Genomic DNA, 16,605 nt, shown 5'->3' on the forward strand with positions numbered 1-16,605 from the left:
TGAACTATTTGAGAATTCAGGCTAGATCAACAACAAATAAGAAACATTTTATGCTCAGTCAAACCAGTGGAAATGGTTGTTTAACCCATTGATTGTATATAAAGATGGACAACATGACAGCTCCACCAAAGGTGAAGCCAAAATGTCTCAAATGTCCCCTGGTGGCTGGCTGCAGTACAGGTCATAAACCCCGCCTCCTCCATGTTAGAGGATGGCACACGGGCCAAACCTAAAAGTCAGATTACACGTTTAGAGATAATTATTATAACACGGATGCATGATTTATTCCCAAGTGCTCATATTTGGTTTTAATTAGTTATTTGAAGCTATAAAACTGAGTGAAACATTATGATGGCAGCTTAGACCGACTAAGTGGATCATGAATAAATTCACTAAGAAGCATATAAATCTGAAACATTCACGTATATTGTGTTGGAGAACACATGGACATGTTTCATTGCTGCTTGTTAGGCTGTAGCAGACCATAATCAACACTGACATTAATATTAAACTACATGCAGCATTTTAGCCCAAGGCCTTTTATTTGGAGTTTGGCTGAACTCTGCAGGAGCTAGTGAATGTTTCCAAATATCTACTCCAATCCATTCATATTTTCTGCTGTATGCATTTATTAATCCGTGTGATGGCAGCACACTAGTGTGACAAAAATGTGCATATTCACATTACGGCTGCATTTACAACATTTAAAACGTATTATCTGAAGCATTAGTTACATTTAACACTGCATATAATGAGAGTTTAGCAAATAAACATCCTTTTGGGCTTGTTTTTGTTTAAATGTGAAATACACACATGCATTGTGTTATATGTTTTCATTCTTCAGCTGCTTTAAGTTGCCTGATGCCGCCTTCTAATAAACTACACAATACAAAAAACATAAAATTAACTATGAATGTCTGCAGCTATTCCTGCACTGAAAAATCAACTCAAATGAATACAGTGTCTGTACTCCTACCTCTTAAAACAATGAAGAATAGCGTTACTATATCATGCAGACGATCATTTGAAGACGATACTGTCCTTCAGCCAGCGTGCATGCATAAAACTAACAGCCCGTTTCCCGTCTTGGTGAACTCTGTGTTCACTCTGCGAGCCTTATCTATTCAGCACTGGTCGTACCGGTATCCTGTCTTCAAAATAACTCAAAGTCCTCCCCGGGTAAGTGTCTGGCGGACTTGGACTTCTGACACTACTGCCTGCAACAGTGCTAAAGTACTGTTGCAGGCATTGTTGCTTCATTTGAGCATTTCTATTCTTGTGAGGCTTGATACTTACATCTCACCTTGGACTTTTCACTCATTTACTTCATAGTTTACTCGTATCTAAAATATCTAAACACTCAAATTTTTCATTTCTGGGCTACATTAACCAACTTTAATATATCAAGGATGGAAGATGTAGATATTTAGATCCACCACTGCAGGGGTGAAGCGTCTGCAGAGTCGGAGCAATGACTTTATCAGCAACAGTTGCACTTTGTTAATGTTGACTTTTTCGATTTGCATGCTGGATGTTTGAGTTTTAACCTTTTTTATGATGTTTAAAAGACTTTTTAACAGATGAGGATTCACTGATTCAGCTTTTTTCGCTCATGATACCAACATGTAAACTCAGGGCATCAGCTAATAGCTTTTCTTTGTTATCATGCCGCTGTGATCAAATCACATGATGTGTCTTGTGTGTTATTGGGGCCAATATCTTGATATACTATGCCAATTGAAAAATGTATTTTATGATCATATAGGGAATGTGCTGGAAGAAGAAATATTATCTGCATGGTATATCTTTTGATTGTGGTATGTAAAGGTAAACTGAAAATAATTCAAAAACGGCCAAAAATAGGCCAAGACTCAAAACAGACTTTCTAAATGAATGTTTTCACAGGTTTATTGAATTAAGAAATAATGAAATGGCAAAACAAAATTCATTAAACATTTTTTTTAATAGATATTAAATGCAAACATATTGGCATTGACAAAGAAATACTAATATAAGGATATATTGGAAATCAATAAATACTGCTATAATGAAATACTGAAATAGTTAAATCAAGAAATGTTGAAATACTAATATTATGAAATATTGCAATCAAGAAAGAAAGAAATACTGAGATAAAAATTTCCATATGGAGCTCATGGCATTTTAGTGCAGCAGTTGAAGCAGCTGCACCAGGCCTTTTTGACGCGCTTGAAAAACGTCCTGACGCGTCTTGATGCCGACTTTCTTCTGCTCTTAGTCACGACCTCTGTAAAAAACACAAAGAAATGTTGGATTAGAACTGAAAAAATAAACACCGGGAGTCTGTGAGGGATTTAGACGTGTGACTAACCAGGCTGGACGGAAGCTGTTGTCTCCTCTTCATCCTCCAGATTAGATGACACATTGATTCCTGGAGTAGAAGGATACACCTCCTCGGAGGTCAGTGGTTCAGGCTGCTGAGGTACAGTCGGCTGGACAGGTGCTGCTGTGACCTCTTCATCCTCAAGGTCCAAAGATGTCCTCTTTGGAGGAGAAGGATACACCTCCTCGGAGGTCAGTGGTTCAGGCTGCTGAGGTACAGTCGGCTGGACAGGTGCTGCTGTGACCTCTTCATCCTCAAGGTCCAAAGATGTCGTCTTTGGAGGAGAAGGATACACCTCCTCGGAGGTCAGTGGTTCAGGCTGCTGAGGTACAGTCGGCTGGACAGGTGCTGCTGTGACCTCTTCATCCTCAAGGTCCAAAGATGTCGGAGGAGAAGATACACCTCCTCGGAGGTCAGTGGTTCAGGCTGCTGAGGTACAGTCGGCTGGACAGGTGCTGCTGTGACCTCTTCATCCTCAAGGTCCAAAGATGTCCTCTTTGGAGGAGAAGGATACACCTCCTCGGAGGTCAGTGGTTCAGGCTGCTGAGGTACAGTCGGCTGGACAGGTGCTGCTGTGACCTCTTCATCCTCAAGGTCCAAAGATGTCGTCTTTGGAGGAGAAGGATACACCTCCTCGGAGGTCAGTGGTTCAGGCTGCTGAGGTACGTAGGGCTCCTCCATGGTGACAGTCATGTGTGGGCCGTCACCGTGCTGCTCCACAGCGAGGAAAGGGTGCTTGAGCACTTGAGCAGGTGTGATCCTCTCATTCTTGTTGACTTTCAACATCTTTTTCAAGAGATCAATGAAGTGCTCCACCTCCTCCTCGTCCTCAGCTATGAGGCCTTGATACATGATCTGGAATGACAAAGCTCTGAATATGTCTAATGATCGGATCAAATGATGCAAATGCAGTCAAAGAGTAAGACTCCTGAGGAGTCTGTTGAAGACATTCTTGTATTAATATGACATAACAAACATTAACGTACCTCCTCAAGGGTACATGAAGATTTGAAGCACTTCCTGTCGCTGTAGTGGAGCCCAGTCCGAGCATGCAATTCTTCTGAAGTCTACAAAAAGACAGAGTTTAGGGTAAATCATGGATGGATGGATGGATGGAAGGATAGAATGATCGATGGATGCATACCTTCAGTCTCCATGTCCCACAGATATTGAAATACTGCATGCTGCGTGGTCCAGCGTCCAGTTGGTATATGGGCGGTTCACCCAACGTGTTCACAATGTTTTTCATCTGGAAACGCACATATGATCTGATTTAAGAGCCGATCTCTTACTTGTTTCTCACTCTATTGAGAAACAAATCCAGGACGCTGCAACTATTTGCATCTGTGAGGAAGATACTTACGATGTCGTACTCGTGTTTCCCAGGTAACAGGGGGCGGCCCAGAGCCATCTCTGCCACAGTCAATCCTACAGACCACATGTCAATAGGCTGCCTGTGACGGAGACCCAACATGACCTCTGGAGCCCTGATGGAGACAAAATAAACAACATTAAACTTCATGTATGAAAAGAAAATGACTAGTGACACAAAGATGCAGCATCTCTGCCACATGTTGTCTTCTCTGTGACTGCTGTGTGCCTTACCTGTATAACAGACTCTGTCCCCCTGAGCCTGGATGTATGTCGGGGCCTTGGCGAGCAAGTCCAAAGTCAATCAACTTCACTTGTAGCGGTTTCTGCCACTTATCCAGCACCATGATGTTCTCCGGTTTGATATCGCTGTGGACAATATCCAGGTCTTCCAGGCAGAGCAGTGCAGTCGCCAGCTGAAGAAACACAATTAATTATTATAGTTTGTTATGAAGACAAAGTACATAGTATTTGCTTTGCATCAGATTTGAAATATACAGTGAAATGACACTTTTACACTGGAAACTTCTGGGAGTGGAAAAGAGAAAATCCAACAAACCTGCTGCAGAACAGGCCGGATCTCAGAGATGGTCATAAACTTGACATCCTTCACGTATTCATCCAGAGTCACGTCCAGATTAGATGACACATTGATTCCTGGAGGAGAAGGATACACCTCCTCGGAGGTCAGTGGTTCAGGCTGCTGAGGTACGTAGGGCTCCTCCATGGTGACAGTCATGTGTGGGCCGTCACCATGCTGCTCCACAGCGAGGAAAGGGTGCTTGAGCACTTGAGCAGGTGTGATCCTCTCATTCTTGTTGACGTTCAACATCTTTTTCAAGAGATCAATGAAGTGCTCCACCTCCTCCTCGTCCTCAGCTATGAGGTCTTGATACATGATCTGGAATGACAAAGCTCTGAATATGTCTAATGATCGGATCAAATGATGCAAATGCAGTCAAAGAATAAGACTCCTGAGGAGTCTGTTGAAGACATTCTTGTATTAATATGACATAACAAACATTAACGTACCTCCTCAAGGGTACATGAAGAGTTGAAGCACTTCCTGTCGCTGTAGTGGAGCCCAGTCTGAGCATGCAATTCTAATGAAGTCTACAAAAAGACAGAGTTTAGGGTAAATCATGGATGGATGGAAGGATAGAATGATCGATGGATGCATACCTTCAGTCTCCATGTCCCACAGATATTGAAATACTGCATGCTGCGTGGTCCAGCGTCCAGTTGGTCCGTGGGCGGTTCACCCAACGTTTTCACGATCTTTTTCATCTGGAAACGCACATATGATCTGATTTAAGAGCCGAGAAACAAATCCAGGATGCTGCAACTATTTGCATCTGTGAGGAAGATACTTACAATGTCGTACTCGTGTTTCCCAGGTAACAGGGGGCGGCCCAGAGCCATCTCTGCCACAGTCAATCCTACAGACCACATGTCAATAGGCTGCCTGTGACGGAGACCCAACATGACCTCTGGAGCCCTGATGGAGACAAAATAAACAACATTAAACTTCCTGTATGAAAAGAAAACGACTAGTGACACAAAGCTGCAGCATCTCTGCCACATGTTGTCTTCTCTGCGACTGCTGTGTGCCTTACCTGTATAACAGACTCTGTCCCCCTGAGCCTGGATGTATGTCGGGGCCTTGGCGAGCAAGTCCAAATTCAATCAACTTCACTTGTAGCGGTTTCTGCCACTTATCCAGCACCATGATGTTCTCCGGTTTGATATCGCTGTGGACAATATCCAGGTCTTCCAGGCAGAGCAGTGCAGTCGCCAGCTGAAGAAACACAATTAATTATTATAGTTTGTTATGAAGACAAAGTACATAGTATTTGCTTCGCATCAGATTTGAAATATACAGTGAAATGACACTTTTACACTGGAAACTTCTGGGAGTGGAAAAGAGAAAATCCAACAAACCTGCTGCAGAACAGGCCGGATCTCAGAGATGGTCATAAACTTGACATCCTTCAAGTATTCATCCAGAGTCACGTCCACAACCTCAAAGCTGGGACATGTGGGCTCATCGTGGACAATGATGTGGCTTCGATCTGCATCTGCAGCCTAGTCAACATTGAGGAAGCTTTGAGTAATGTGATGGGTCTAATTACAAAATATTTCTACATGCAAATTCTTGCTTCAGTTTTGATAAAGCAACAGTTTGTACCGCACCTCTTTTCCCGCATTCTCCTGGAAATAATCTGTGGTCATCTTGATGGCCACGTTGTAGTTTTAGTGTCCACACACTCCACGACCTTTCCAAACCTTCCCTTGCCGAAAACTTCTCCACCCTGTCGCGGAAGGTTTTCTTGGGTTTCAGGGGCTTGTCTGTGGAGGACGAGATGAGATGGACACAACATGAAGTCACATGTTGATACATATATGATACATAGCAAAATACACATCCGTCAAAAACTTTAAGTCTATACCATATAATTAGTTTGTTTCATCAATAAAAATCTATTTTTGAATATAGGACAAGATGGTGAAGGTCTTCTGCACAATATAAGTTACCAACTACCAGCTGCTAACACATGCTAACACCTGATGTCAGCATCAAGTGTTTTAGTCTTGTTCTCAGCAATACAGGCCAAACTTGAGGTTACACTGAGGCTCAAGGTAAATCTGAAAAGGATTATCAATTAATAATAAATCCAATTCTTATTTTTTAACCATATAAAGTTATCAATCATCTGTGTTTTTTAGATGCTAATTACTCAACTTACCTGACATATCAGTAAAGGAGCTGGACATCTTGAAACCAGAGGCCACAGTGATGGTGAAACACAACTGGAACAGAAAAATAAAGCTATCTGGAAGGTTTCAGTACAAAACCGATCTCGAAATACGAAGCACAAGCGAGCGCAGCAAAGCCAACAATCTCACTATGTGATTTGAGGGATTTTTGTGACTCATATATACATATATGATAAAAGGATCAAAGGAAGGGAACATTCTAGGACTTCCCTTCCTTTGATCCTTTTATCACAATTGGTACACTTCAAAGTCTTCAAAGTCATGGTTGTTTGTAGGTGCCTATGATCCTAGAGAGAGAGAGAGAGAGAGAGAGAGAGAGAGAGAGAGAGAAACAAACTACACAAAGTTAGTGACATATAGAAATGGGACAATGTGTATAAGAATATGAACATGGCCCAGAGGCAAAATTCCCAGCATGCACTGAGTTCCCCCAGGAGTCCTGGCCTATAGCAGCTTAATCAAACAGGAACATTTAAAGTCTAACCTTAAATACAAGAGAGACCATATTTTCGCCACTCATATCATGAACATATTTAGTTGTAGGTTTTCACAGGTTTATTGAATTAAGAAATAATGAAATGGCAAAACAAAATTCATTAAACATTTTTTTTTAATAGACATTAAATGCAAACATATTGACATTGACTGACTGACTGACTGAGACCCCATCAGGGCAGAACGCATCAGCTGACGACAGCCCCATGAAACCAAGATGCTACACACACTAGGATGTGATTGTTCGTTTGCTGTCACAAGTGTTGATGGGAGGAAATATAAAGGTGTACTGCTGCTGAAAGAGGAAAAATAACAGGAAAAGAAAGAAGTGCGAATAAACACATGCAAAGAGAACCTGCAGCTGCAGGCGGACATTCTCTGTATCCCCGTTGGTAAGGTTTCTTTTTATCTGCTCCTTGATTCTCACCTGAGCCACAAATGGTTCCAGTCCACCCATGGGGAGGATCGACGACGCATCTCAGAGGAGACATGACACTAATGTATTTTACCACTCGAACACAACCCGTTGCTGGAAATGTACACCCCAGAATCAATAAACTTATTTTAAACGTGAAGGTAAATCTGAAAAAAACAACCATCTGTTTATCAGAGACTTTCTTCTTTGTGATTTGTTATTTAACCTTGTATGTATCATTAATAATAAAGGCAGGGAGAGCAATGATCAAACTGGTTCCTTGTCTGACAGGTCACCCTGATCCTGTGTTTATCTGATGGAACATCATGTGTTGTGTATTGCTGAGCACGAGCAAGTCAGACATGTTTATAAAATAGAGCTCTTGATCACTATAGCATCAAATTGTTATGACTGCGCTCTACTAATACATTCCAGTCAGTGTAGCAGACATGTTGAACAAGCACAAGTTTTATTTGTAAAGATTCCCAATTCTTAAAGTGCAAATATTTAGTACAGTTTGTACAAAATGACCTCTAAATATGTCCAGACTAAAAAAGTGCGAACAAACGCTCTTCACTCTTCGTGCCGGACCAACACTTCCAACCTCCATTCCAGAGGGACAAATTAGAAATGACTAATGGGACTTTAGATCTGTTTATTTTTTTTGCAGGAGTGTGCATGCAGTGTTTTTGTTTGTACAATATTGCTACGGAATGATTTGAGCTTATTTATGTATAAAGGTACTGATAGTTCAAATTGTTGTAATCTTTCCAAACTGGTAGTCATTCACATTATCTCCCAGCTGTGATCTTGTGGGAGCTGTGTACATGTATATAATTTCTAACAGTTGGGATTTAGCGAAAGGACTTTTCTTCACACTATGATTCCATCAATTAAATAAGGAATGTTTTGGGGAGTTTCCCAGGAGCCCAACAATCTGCAAACATCCTTAAAGGATGAAGGAAGTTAATTTATTTATTATGATGTCATCCCAGGTAGCTTGATTTGAGGTCACGATTGAAACTGGCAAAAGATATTGCCACTGAACTGTAAATATGCATCCACTCTTGATGAAGCAGGTTTATTGGAATAAGAGTTGACTTGATATTTTTAGTGTTACGAAACCATTGGAAGGTCTCACTTTATTCTGCCGTGCTGTACAGTCCAGGTTTGAAGAATTAACCTGGAAGTAGTAGAGAGTAAATTAATGTCTGTCTTTACTCTGTTGCCCAACATGTGTCATGTTTGACTAGTGTGTGGATTCGAAATGAAAATAAAAGCAGTGCTTCCAATTGAACGGGTTTATTTTTTAATTCAATGAGTACGACGGTAATTGGTGTAAAGGCTTATAGGGCACTTTTTGGATCTAAATGTGTTTTAAACTGACCACATGCATGAAAGCAGTGTACAATCCTGTTCAGGTTCCAAATGTCCGGAAGATTAGCAAAGGGGAACTAGTGCGCGATGGGCGTTAGTCGGATGTGTGATTGTTTTACAATGAAGAAACTATTTTATTCGGAATGTAAGCTGGTAGTGTGGGAGAATAAGTTGCATCAAAAATGAATTTATTTTTTGGTGATTACTTGTATTTCCCCCCAAAATATCCAAACTATACAATCAGATCTAAATGTCGCTAATATTGACATGTGTTTAAATTTTGTCCAAATATATCTTAGCTGTTTATTTACAAGAGAAAGATCAAATTACTTGTCATGGGCTGCATTTGGAGAAAAGGCAAGAACAACGAACCTTTTTTTCTTTAAGGGGAAAACCCCAACAAGTAGGAAGCGTTGGGAAGGGAGTGGTTCATACCAACAGCAATGTCATGTTAAGTACAACACATCTGCGGGATAAGGAACCAGTTAGTCAACAAAAGTATTATAGATGTATATGTTTACGAGACAGTCTTTAGTTTATATGGTACTTTGAAAGGATTTGGGCATTCAAGTGAGTTTATTTAAATGTAATCCCACTCATTTGCATCAGCATTCAATTTAATGGGTCAATGCTTTTATTTTGAAACCGCCTCAGACTCACCTGGGTGACATGTCAACCAGGAAGCTGCGTGAGACATTTTATGCTTTTGTTCCTCATTTGTGATCTGGGCCTCGTCGAGCAGAAAGGTGGGACGGGGTCATCGCACTTCACTCTTCACTGCCGAGTGTGTTTGCACTGCAGGTTTTTGTGGGAGAAGAGGAAGTGGCGGTGCAGGAAGTCAACAAGTGACTCCTTAAACATGCTGGATCCAGGAGCGAGTGAGACCACAGGCCTCAGCCACATTTATGAAGGTGAGTTACTGCACAGGACACTGTTTTCACGATAAGGGGGGGGGGGAAGGAGTTAACCGATATACATTTGTCTTGAACACTTGAATGCACGACCAAGTGCTTCTATGTCATTCTAAATCATTGGTCTTTGAAATTACTAGCGGGAGAGCCTGTAACTTTACTAATAATTATCTTGTGGATGGAATGGTTAATTCTTGTTCTCCTAAATACAATATAGTTGTACTGCTCCAAAGTTTGAATGACCTCACCCCAGGTCAAAAGGAGTTTCACATCTTTCTGATTTTAAGTAGTACTTTATTCTTAAGCCTGAAAAGTGCCATATAAATAACACGTAGTACGTAGAATCACATAAGACAAGGACGTTAACTGAACTATTAATAATCACACGTTTAATGCAGTCAACACCATCAGTGTACAGAATGCGCTTTTCCTTGGGGGCGGGGTAACTAAATACATTACTTACTAGCTGTCCATACACAAAAGTTCTCATTGTTTCGCTGACACTTGCTATTTTATTCTGCTGCCTGGGTAAAGCAATCGGTAATAACAAGCCCCCGTTTACTTGTTTGTTTTGGCAAAGTACAAGGATTCATCCAGGCAAGCGTGCAGAGGAACAACACGGTGAAAGAGCTGCTAATGATGAAACGCCAGGTTGGTGACAAAGTTTAATCTTGAGTTAACGCGGACATGAGGAAGAAGCTCACTTGACAGAACGTAGTAGGGTGTTTGTAACCAAATGATTGTCTTTCAGGAGTGGAACTGCTCAGACGAGGACAACCACATGGAGCAGAATTTTAAATTTGCAGAACCTGAACCCTTTGCCAGCGACGCGAGTCCTTACCAGTTGGGCCTTCACGTACCAGTAAACCAAAACACCCCCCCTCATTTCCCTCCTGCTTATCCTGGAAGCATTCACCTCAAGCCGCAGCACACGCAGATTCCGCCTTTGTGGGGAAACGTGGCTCCGACCGTCGAGAACAAACTGTCTCTGTTTCACTGGCAAATCCAGCAAGCGGCACATAAAGCTGGAGACGTTCCCCCCGAGCTGCTCAACTGGCAAGATGCAGACGGGGACACGTACGTACGAGTTGGTAAAGTCGACAGCGCAGCATTGACATAATTTGCATGCAGTGGTACTGACGTTTTCCTTTCCCGACTGTCAGGTATCTTCACATTGCTGTGGCGCAAGGGAGACGAGCTCTGGCTTACGTGCTTGCTGGGAGAATGGCCAAACTTGGCTCTTTGGACTTGAAGGAGCACAACGGCCAGGTATGCACACTCTCAGTTTGCGTCCATCTGACTTGTAGTGGAAAAATAACTAAGTGTGGTTGAAACCTATTTTGTAGTTGAAAAGTAAGTTTTTGCAGAACTGTCTTAATACTTTATGACCTGAACTGTGTGTGTGACCTGAAAACTTTAAGACCTTTTTATCACTTATTTACATCAGTTGTCTGTGTTTTGATTCCTGTTTCAAACTGCGCCTACAGAACCAGTCTGAACTGGCTCAGACAAACAGCCTTAGTTCTCCTATATAATATCCTTGCTTTGACTGTTCTGCATCTTCACTCTGTGTTGATCCTTCTGCAGAAAGCCCCTATTAAAATACACAAAGACAAATTTGGTGTTCCAGCCTCTTGTATTTTCAGATTTCCATCACAGACTTCAACACGTTTGCGTGATTCATCTGCTTTTTTGTCCACAGACAGCGCTTCAGATAGCCACTGCCACCAATCAGCACTTAATCGTCCGTGATCTGATGGCGCACGGAGCACAAATCAACACTTGTGACTTCTGGGGTCGGTCGCCTTTGCACGTGTGTTGTGAAAAAGGCCACTTTCTCAGTCTTCAGGTACCAATTTTGTGTAAATCTATCACCACAAATCAAAGTTCATTAACTTTTTTATTTTTGCAGGTATCAGACATGCCTAGAACAGGGATTCCCAAAGTGCATATAAGTGCAACACTTTTTGGTTTACCACATGATTCCATGTGTTCCTTCATAGTTTGGATGTCTTCAATATTCATCTGCAATGTAGAAAAAAGTAAAAATCAAGAAAAACCATTGAATGAGAAGGTGTGTCCAAACTTTTGACTGCTACTGTATTCCATGCTCAACAGTTCACAAGAGGTTTCTTCTTCACCACCACAAACATCAACAGTTGCATGTGACAATTTGTTTTCGCAGACAATCTGTGACGCCTTTTGCCAGAGTCAACAACCGATTGATGTTGACGTCTTCAATTATGAGGGTGAGAACGTTGGATTATACTGAAAACTCTGATGCTAATGTTGCCTCTCCGTCTGATTGAATGCTATTCTTCTCTCTCTCTCTGGAGGTCTGACCCCGCTCCACACGGCAGTTTTGGCGCACAACAATGTCATTAAAGACCTGAAGCTTCTGGAAAGTCCTTGTTCGTATGTGGTGATGCAGAGGAAACACGTGTTTGTTGAATGTATCCAGACTCTGCTGCTCATGGGTGCGTCCCTCGCGACCAAGGTAACTGTTACAAACACTTACTTTCTTAGTCATCCAGGTAAAGCGGTCAATAGTTACCAGAGCTTGTGCTGATTCCGACAGGATCTCAAAAGTGGCCGGACTTGTCTTCACATGGCTTCTGAGGAGGCAAACGTGCAGCTGCTGCAACTTTTTCTGGACCGGCCTCGCTCGCTGTCCGTTGTAAATGTTAAGGTGAGACATGTCCTCAGGAAACTCTTCAGAAATTGCCTGCTAAGCTATAAGGTTGTGTAAACTCAGAAACTGCATTTTACGTTTCAGACGTTTAGTGGAAACACTGCCCTGCACGTTGTCAGCGCTTTGCAAAATCACAAGAGACAAGTTGATGCGGTAAAGCTGCTGATGAAAAAAGGAGCTGACCCCGGAACCAAGAATTCTGAAAATGACCTGCCGTCTCAGCTGGTGCCCGAAGGACCCGTTGGTGAAAAGGTATGCGGTTTAAAAACCTAATAAGTCATTTAGAATGGTATATTGTGACGCACTGACAATTTGACTTCCATCTTTTCTTAAGGTGCGGCTCATCCTGAAGGGGAAACGGGTGTACGCTTAAAAGCACAAAAACACTGTCAGTCAGACAGTCCGCTCTATGAAACTATTTGCCAAAGTAAGGCAGATGCTGGTTGTTTCAGTGAAACATGCCTCATTGTTCATTACCGTGTAATGCTACAAAGAAAGTAAAGCTAACACTTGCATTTAACTGGGTTTTCTTTAGGATGATACTTGATAATTGTGATCACATTCTATGTTTGAGGGATTAGGGGTTGTACTTTTTTGATAAATACTAGTAGTTAACATGTTTAGTATTATTGTAGCTTCCATATAGCAATATTTTTTGATCAAAAATACACATTTTACACAAACATAACAGAAATCATGTTGACAAATCAGATAATCACATCGTTTTTGTATCATGTTGTGGCATGACATTTTTTAGGCCATCGACCTTCCAGATTTTGTAAATGCATATTTACATTTACTTAAGTTGAAGCGTATAAAAACATTAGATAAATATCATGACATTATAATGTTGATTTATATTAGCCCAACAGTGAACTGTGCATTACATGTCTGTCTAAGAATAAAGTCTCTTTTCTAGGGGAGGTGTGTGTGTGTCCCTTTGTTTCACTGTGTATGTGTGTGACCATGTTACCAAGGGTCCTTTGGAGTCTCCAAATGGCCTTTTTTGGAAAACACCTAGACCTACCCTTAGAAAAACATGTGTAAAATACTCATTTTCTGTGGTATTGTTATCAAACTTGGGCTAGGTAAGGCTTCATGCTGTGGTCCCATTGTGTTTTCCAGCTCATAAGTCCCAGCTAGAGTTATCTGCAGGCATCTGTTTACCAAAATATATTCAGGCGGAAATAAAAACCTACTTCAGTGTGTTCCAACTTTTATTACTCAATGCCAGTAGCACTTACAGTGATTCTGAGTGTTGGGGGAAACAAATTCAGAGTGTTACCTTTCAAAAGAGACGAAAACCATGCATGTGGTTCAAGAATAACTTTCAATTTACTTTGGGTATGCCTTACATAGGCGTTTTAGGCGAATGGATTGACAATTTTACCAGAATATCAAGAGGTTAAAACCTCAACTTGTTTGTTTCCAACTATTTGATTTTACGAACTTGCACCCAAATATCTTAATCATTTGTTTCACAAGCCGCACGTGATGGCTCACCCAAGTAAAAATCAAACGACTGAAGAGGTAGATATGTCAAACTCGCATATAATCACAACTGGCTGATATTCAGGTTTATTTGTCTCAAACATTAACTTACACATTCTTCATCCAGTTCTCCCAATGTCAGTTCATCAAATAATCAAGTACAGGCGATAAACTCAACACTTTAACAGTTTGTTCTTGTTAATCATGAAATGCCAGACGTATTCAGGTACAAAGTGATGGCAGCATTCACGGGCTGTCTGAGGACAAATTTTCAAACAGCAAATGTCAAATACAAATCCAGAAAAAGTTGGAAAAGGACAACTTTACATTTGAGTCTCTAGGTTCAATCCAACTTTAAAGAACTCATTTCTTCTTCTTCTCCTGTGTGGAGGTGAACCACTGGTCCAGCAGCTTCTTGCTGTAGTAGATCTGCCAGCCGTGCACCTGCACAGCTATTACGATCACCAGGTACATGACCGACACTGCGGAGAAGCCAAAGATGAAGCGGTACGCTTTGCCGTGACGATACAGCTGCTGTGCCACTGGGAACATCTCCATGCTGCCGTAGATCAGTGGGGCCACGCAAAAAAGCCCGCCGCTGATCATAGAAATCACCAGGTAGCTGATGTTGTTGCGAGGCAACGCCAAGAAGCTAAAGACTGTGGGAATTATGCTCAGGAGGTAAGGGTACTCCCACTGGTAGGGCGAGGCCACCACCTTGTGGGACACCAGGCTCAGCTGGCTCACAGTTACCTGACATGTCAAAAAGAGAATTTGCTGTCAGTGAATCAAATCAAGTGCTTTCTTTCAAGGTTTGACTCAGTTACTTGTGGTTGGACTTACCTGAGCTGCCATCAGAACCCAGATCAGGACATGGACAATGTTGAGTTTACGGACTTCAGACTTCAAGGCGACGCTGTGCAAAATAAGACAGAGGGGAGGATGATAAAGTCATGGTGCAGCGACATATAAGATCAGGCTTAAAATCTGAAACTACTATGTGCCAAATTATGACACTGTCTACATCTCATTCCGTGATTATTATAAAATAAAACCAAACTTTTTGTTGTTTGACTTAAACAGTACATTAAACATGTATTTTTATAATGCTTAAAATCAGTACCCCATTTGGTAGTTTAATTGTTTAATACATCACTTGAAACGGTAACATTCACACTCTTTCCTACCTCATCTGGTAGTGTGAGGCAACCCGCTCCCGGTGCTGAAAGTCACTGCCGTCCGTGCCTGCTGCTCTCGGACCTGCTCGAGAAGCCATGGTGAGTATCTGAAAGCAAAACACATGATCTGTTAACTGACTAAAAAAGAAACACGATTACATTAGATAAGTTCACAGTCACTAGTTAGACTCATGACCGGGATGTGAATAAAGGGTTTTCTGATAAAGTTAGTAATTTGCAACTATTCTTCCTTAATAAAAACCTTATTAATTGTACAAGTGTTGAGCCAGAAAGTGAGTAGCTGTTCAATGGAAAACCTGCATATTATGAGCTGTATCTGGTAAAAGGACTGAATTAGTGACAATCTGAGGCATGGCATAATAAAGAAAGAATATAGAGATCAATACTTAACTTGTTCCTACACTAGACACAGACTAAGGCTACCACTCATACATGGAAGCAATAGCATGGTCACATTTACTGTAACCACGAGCGTGTGTGCAAGTTATGACTTTTCCCACATGACAGCAGCTCGAGACGTAAACAAACTGGGGAACACATCACTTCTCGAGTTCATCGGTCAAGGACACAGCTCGTTTGTATAAAACAGTCTCATACATGTCCTGTAGAAGCTGATACTTCGCCACCATGATTCTACATTAACGTCAAGGGAAACTCACATTAGTGATAAAGCCCGTCACCAGGGCAGGAGCAGCGAGGACAGAATACAGACGACCTACCGAGCTAATGCCGGCTACATGCTAACCGTTAACTACCGTATACATACAGACATAGTGTCGGCTCGTTCCTGTGGCATCACACAAGCACACAGACAGAGTTATTCAATGTTGGATTGAACGCAACACTTACTTTGTGCGTGGCTGTGCTCACGAGAGGTGCGTGAATGTTTGCTAACAGGCAAAGTGATGCTAGCTCTCGGCTTCCATGCCCGGGGGAAGAGGAAGTGAAAGTGTGACACCTCAAAGTCTGATTGGTCAGAATGTCTCACATTCAACTCAGCTTTATTGACAATGGAAAGAAGACAATAAACAGACGATCTATTTTATTTCGTTTCTATGGGCTGTATCAATCAATCAATCAAATTTTATTTGTATAGCCCATATTCACAAATCACAATTTGTCTCATAGGGCTTTAACATGGTGTGACATCCTCTGCCCTTAACCCTCAACAAGAGTAAGGAAAAACTACCTAAAAACCCTTTTAACAGGGAAAATGTATGTGTATTGATTTCCATCTAGGGGGATTTTACTTCTCCATTGCCCCCCCCACCCCTCCTCACTCCAGAGCTTTCATTCATTAGTTAAAACAAGTTAACAAAAAAAATGTTTTAAAAAAAGAACTACTACATGCGTAGAAAATGCACATCAGAATCCATTTTAATGCAATATGCATAGGTAAAACGTGAGGAAATGCAATACATTATGTATTTCACATGCTGTCAAATTGTCATGCATCCTCAAGAACTTTTGGACGGCGTACAGATGCACACAAATGTAGGCTATAAAAAAAAGAA

At 41.5% G+C, this 16,605-nt stretch overlaps 4 protein-coding genes across 4 annotated transcripts; 1 reads left to right on the forward strand and 3 right to left on the reverse strand.

The window, feature by feature from the left end:
- Positions 1 to 3,337: 3,337 nt before the first annotated feature.
- LOC118103444 (homeodomain-interacting protein kinase 3) lies at positions 3,338 to 4,992 on the reverse strand. The gene is made up of 7 exons (XM_047339161.1): positions 4,916 to 4,992; positions 4,766 to 4,846; positions 4,293 to 4,634; positions 3,968 to 4,149; positions 3,726 to 3,849; positions 3,507 to 3,611; positions 3,338 to 3,429 (listed from the first exon to the last, which is right to left on the reverse strand). The coding sequence occupies exons 1-7, from the start codon at positions 4,952 to 4,954 to the stop codon at positions 3,340 to 3,342; spliced, it is 963 nt and encodes a 320-aa protein (XP_047195117.1). The 5' UTR covers positions 4,955 to 4,992; the 3' UTR covers positions 3,338 to 3,339.
- A 52-nt stretch (positions 4,993 to 5,044) lies between these two features.
- LOC124851419 (homeodomain-interacting protein kinase 1-like) lies at positions 5,045 to 7,463 on the reverse strand. Its single transcript, XM_047339215.1, has 6 exons — positions 7,434 to 7,463; positions 6,481 to 6,544; positions 6,030 to 6,082; positions 5,675 to 5,818; positions 5,350 to 5,531; positions 5,045 to 5,231 (listed from the first exon to the last, which is right to left on the reverse strand). The coding sequence occupies exons 1-6, from the start codon at positions 7,461 to 7,463 to the stop codon at positions 5,045 to 5,047; spliced, it is 660 nt and encodes a 219-aa protein (XP_047195171.1).
- A 2,085-nt stretch (positions 7,464 to 9,548) lies between these two features.
- Positions 9,549 to 13,191, forward strand: nfkbiz (nuclear factor of kappa light polypeptide gene enhancer in B-cells inhibitor, zeta). Its single transcript, XM_047339019.1, has 10 exons — positions 9,549 to 9,709; positions 10,290 to 10,360; positions 10,461 to 10,786; positions 10,873 to 10,978; positions 11,412 to 11,558; positions 11,895 to 11,958; positions 12,046 to 12,206; positions 12,288 to 12,398; positions 12,486 to 12,653; positions 12,736 to 13,191. The coding sequence occupies exons 1-10, from the start codon at positions 9,658 to 9,660 to the stop codon at positions 12,772 to 12,774; spliced, it is 1,245 nt and encodes a 414-aa protein (XP_047194975.1). The 5' UTR covers positions 9,549 to 9,657; the 3' UTR covers positions 12,775 to 13,191.
- A 414-nt stretch (positions 13,192 to 13,605) lies between these two features.
- Positions 13,606 to 16,081, reverse strand: jagn1b (jagunal homolog 1b). The gene is made up of 4 exons (XM_035150646.2): positions 15,941 to 16,081; positions 15,080 to 15,177; positions 14,736 to 14,808; positions 13,606 to 14,645 (listed from the first exon to the last, which is right to left on the reverse strand). The coding sequence occupies exons 2-4, from the start codon at positions 15,166 to 15,168 to the stop codon at positions 14,256 to 14,258; spliced, it is 552 nt and encodes a 183-aa protein (XP_035006537.1). The 5' UTR covers positions 15,169 to 15,177; positions 15,941 to 16,081; the 3' UTR covers positions 13,606 to 14,255.
- Positions 16,082 to 16,605: the final 524 nt, after the last annotated feature.

This window comes from Hippoglossus stenolepis, chromosome 24 (assembly GCF_022539355.2).
Source record: "Hippoglossus stenolepis isolate QCI-W04-F060 chromosome 24, HSTE1.2, whole genome shotgun sequence".
NCBI classification, from domain to species: domain Eukaryota; kingdom Metazoa; phylum Chordata; class Actinopteri; order Pleuronectiformes; family Pleuronectidae; genus Hippoglossus; species Hippoglossus stenolepis.

Excerpts from the sequence above, each read along its gene's own strand:
- LOC118103444 (XM_047339161.1), bottom strand. The coding sequence starts at position 4,954 with ATGCAGTATTTCAATATCTGTGGGACATGGAGACTGAAG. Across the intron at positions 3,612-3,725 it reads GGAAACACGAGTACGACATC|ATGAAAAACATTGTGAACAC; the intron begins GTAAGTATCTTC and ends GTGCGTTTCCAG. Across the intron at positions 3,430-3,506 it reads GTGGGACATGGAGACTGAAG|ACTTCAGAAGAATTGCATGC; the intron begins GTATGCATCCAT and ends GTCTTTTTGTAG.
- LOC124851419 (XM_047339215.1), bottom strand. The coding sequence starts at position 7,463 with ATGGGTGGACTGGAACCATTTGTGGCTCAG. Across the intron at positions 6,545-7,433 it reads TGGAACCATTTGTGGCTCAG|TTGTGTTTCACCATCACTGT; the intron begins GTGAGAATCAAG and ends TTTCTGTTCCAG. Across the intron at positions 5,532-5,674 it reads TCCGGCCTGTTCTGCAGCAG|CTGGCGACTGCACTGCTCTG; the intron begins GTTTGTTGGATT and ends GTGTTTCTTCAG.
- nfkbiz (XM_047339019.1), top strand. The coding sequence starts at position 9,658 with ATGCTGGATCCAGGAGCGAGTGAGACCACAGGCCTCAGCCACATTTAT. Across the intron at positions 9,710-10,289 it reads CCTCAGCCACATTTATGAAG|TACAAGGATTCATCCAGGCA; the intron begins GTGAGTTACTGC and ends GTTTTGGCAAAG. Across the intron at positions 12,399-12,485 it reads TGTCCGTTGTAAATGTTAAG|ACGTTTAGTGGAAACACTGC; the intron begins GTGAGACATGTC and ends TTTACGTTTCAG.
- jagn1b (XM_035150646.2), bottom strand. The coding sequence starts at position 15,168 with ATGGCTTCTCGAGCAGGTCCGAGAGCAGCAGGCACGGACGGCAGTGAC. Across the intron at positions 14,809-15,079 it reads GCCTCACACTACCAGATGAG|CGTCGCCTTGAAGTCTGAAG; the intron begins GTAGGAAAGAGT and ends TATTTTGCACAG. Across the intron at positions 14,646-14,735 it reads GGGTTCTGATGGCAGCTCAG|GTAACTGTGAGCCAGCTGAG; the intron begins GTAAGTCCAACC and ends TTGACATGTCAG.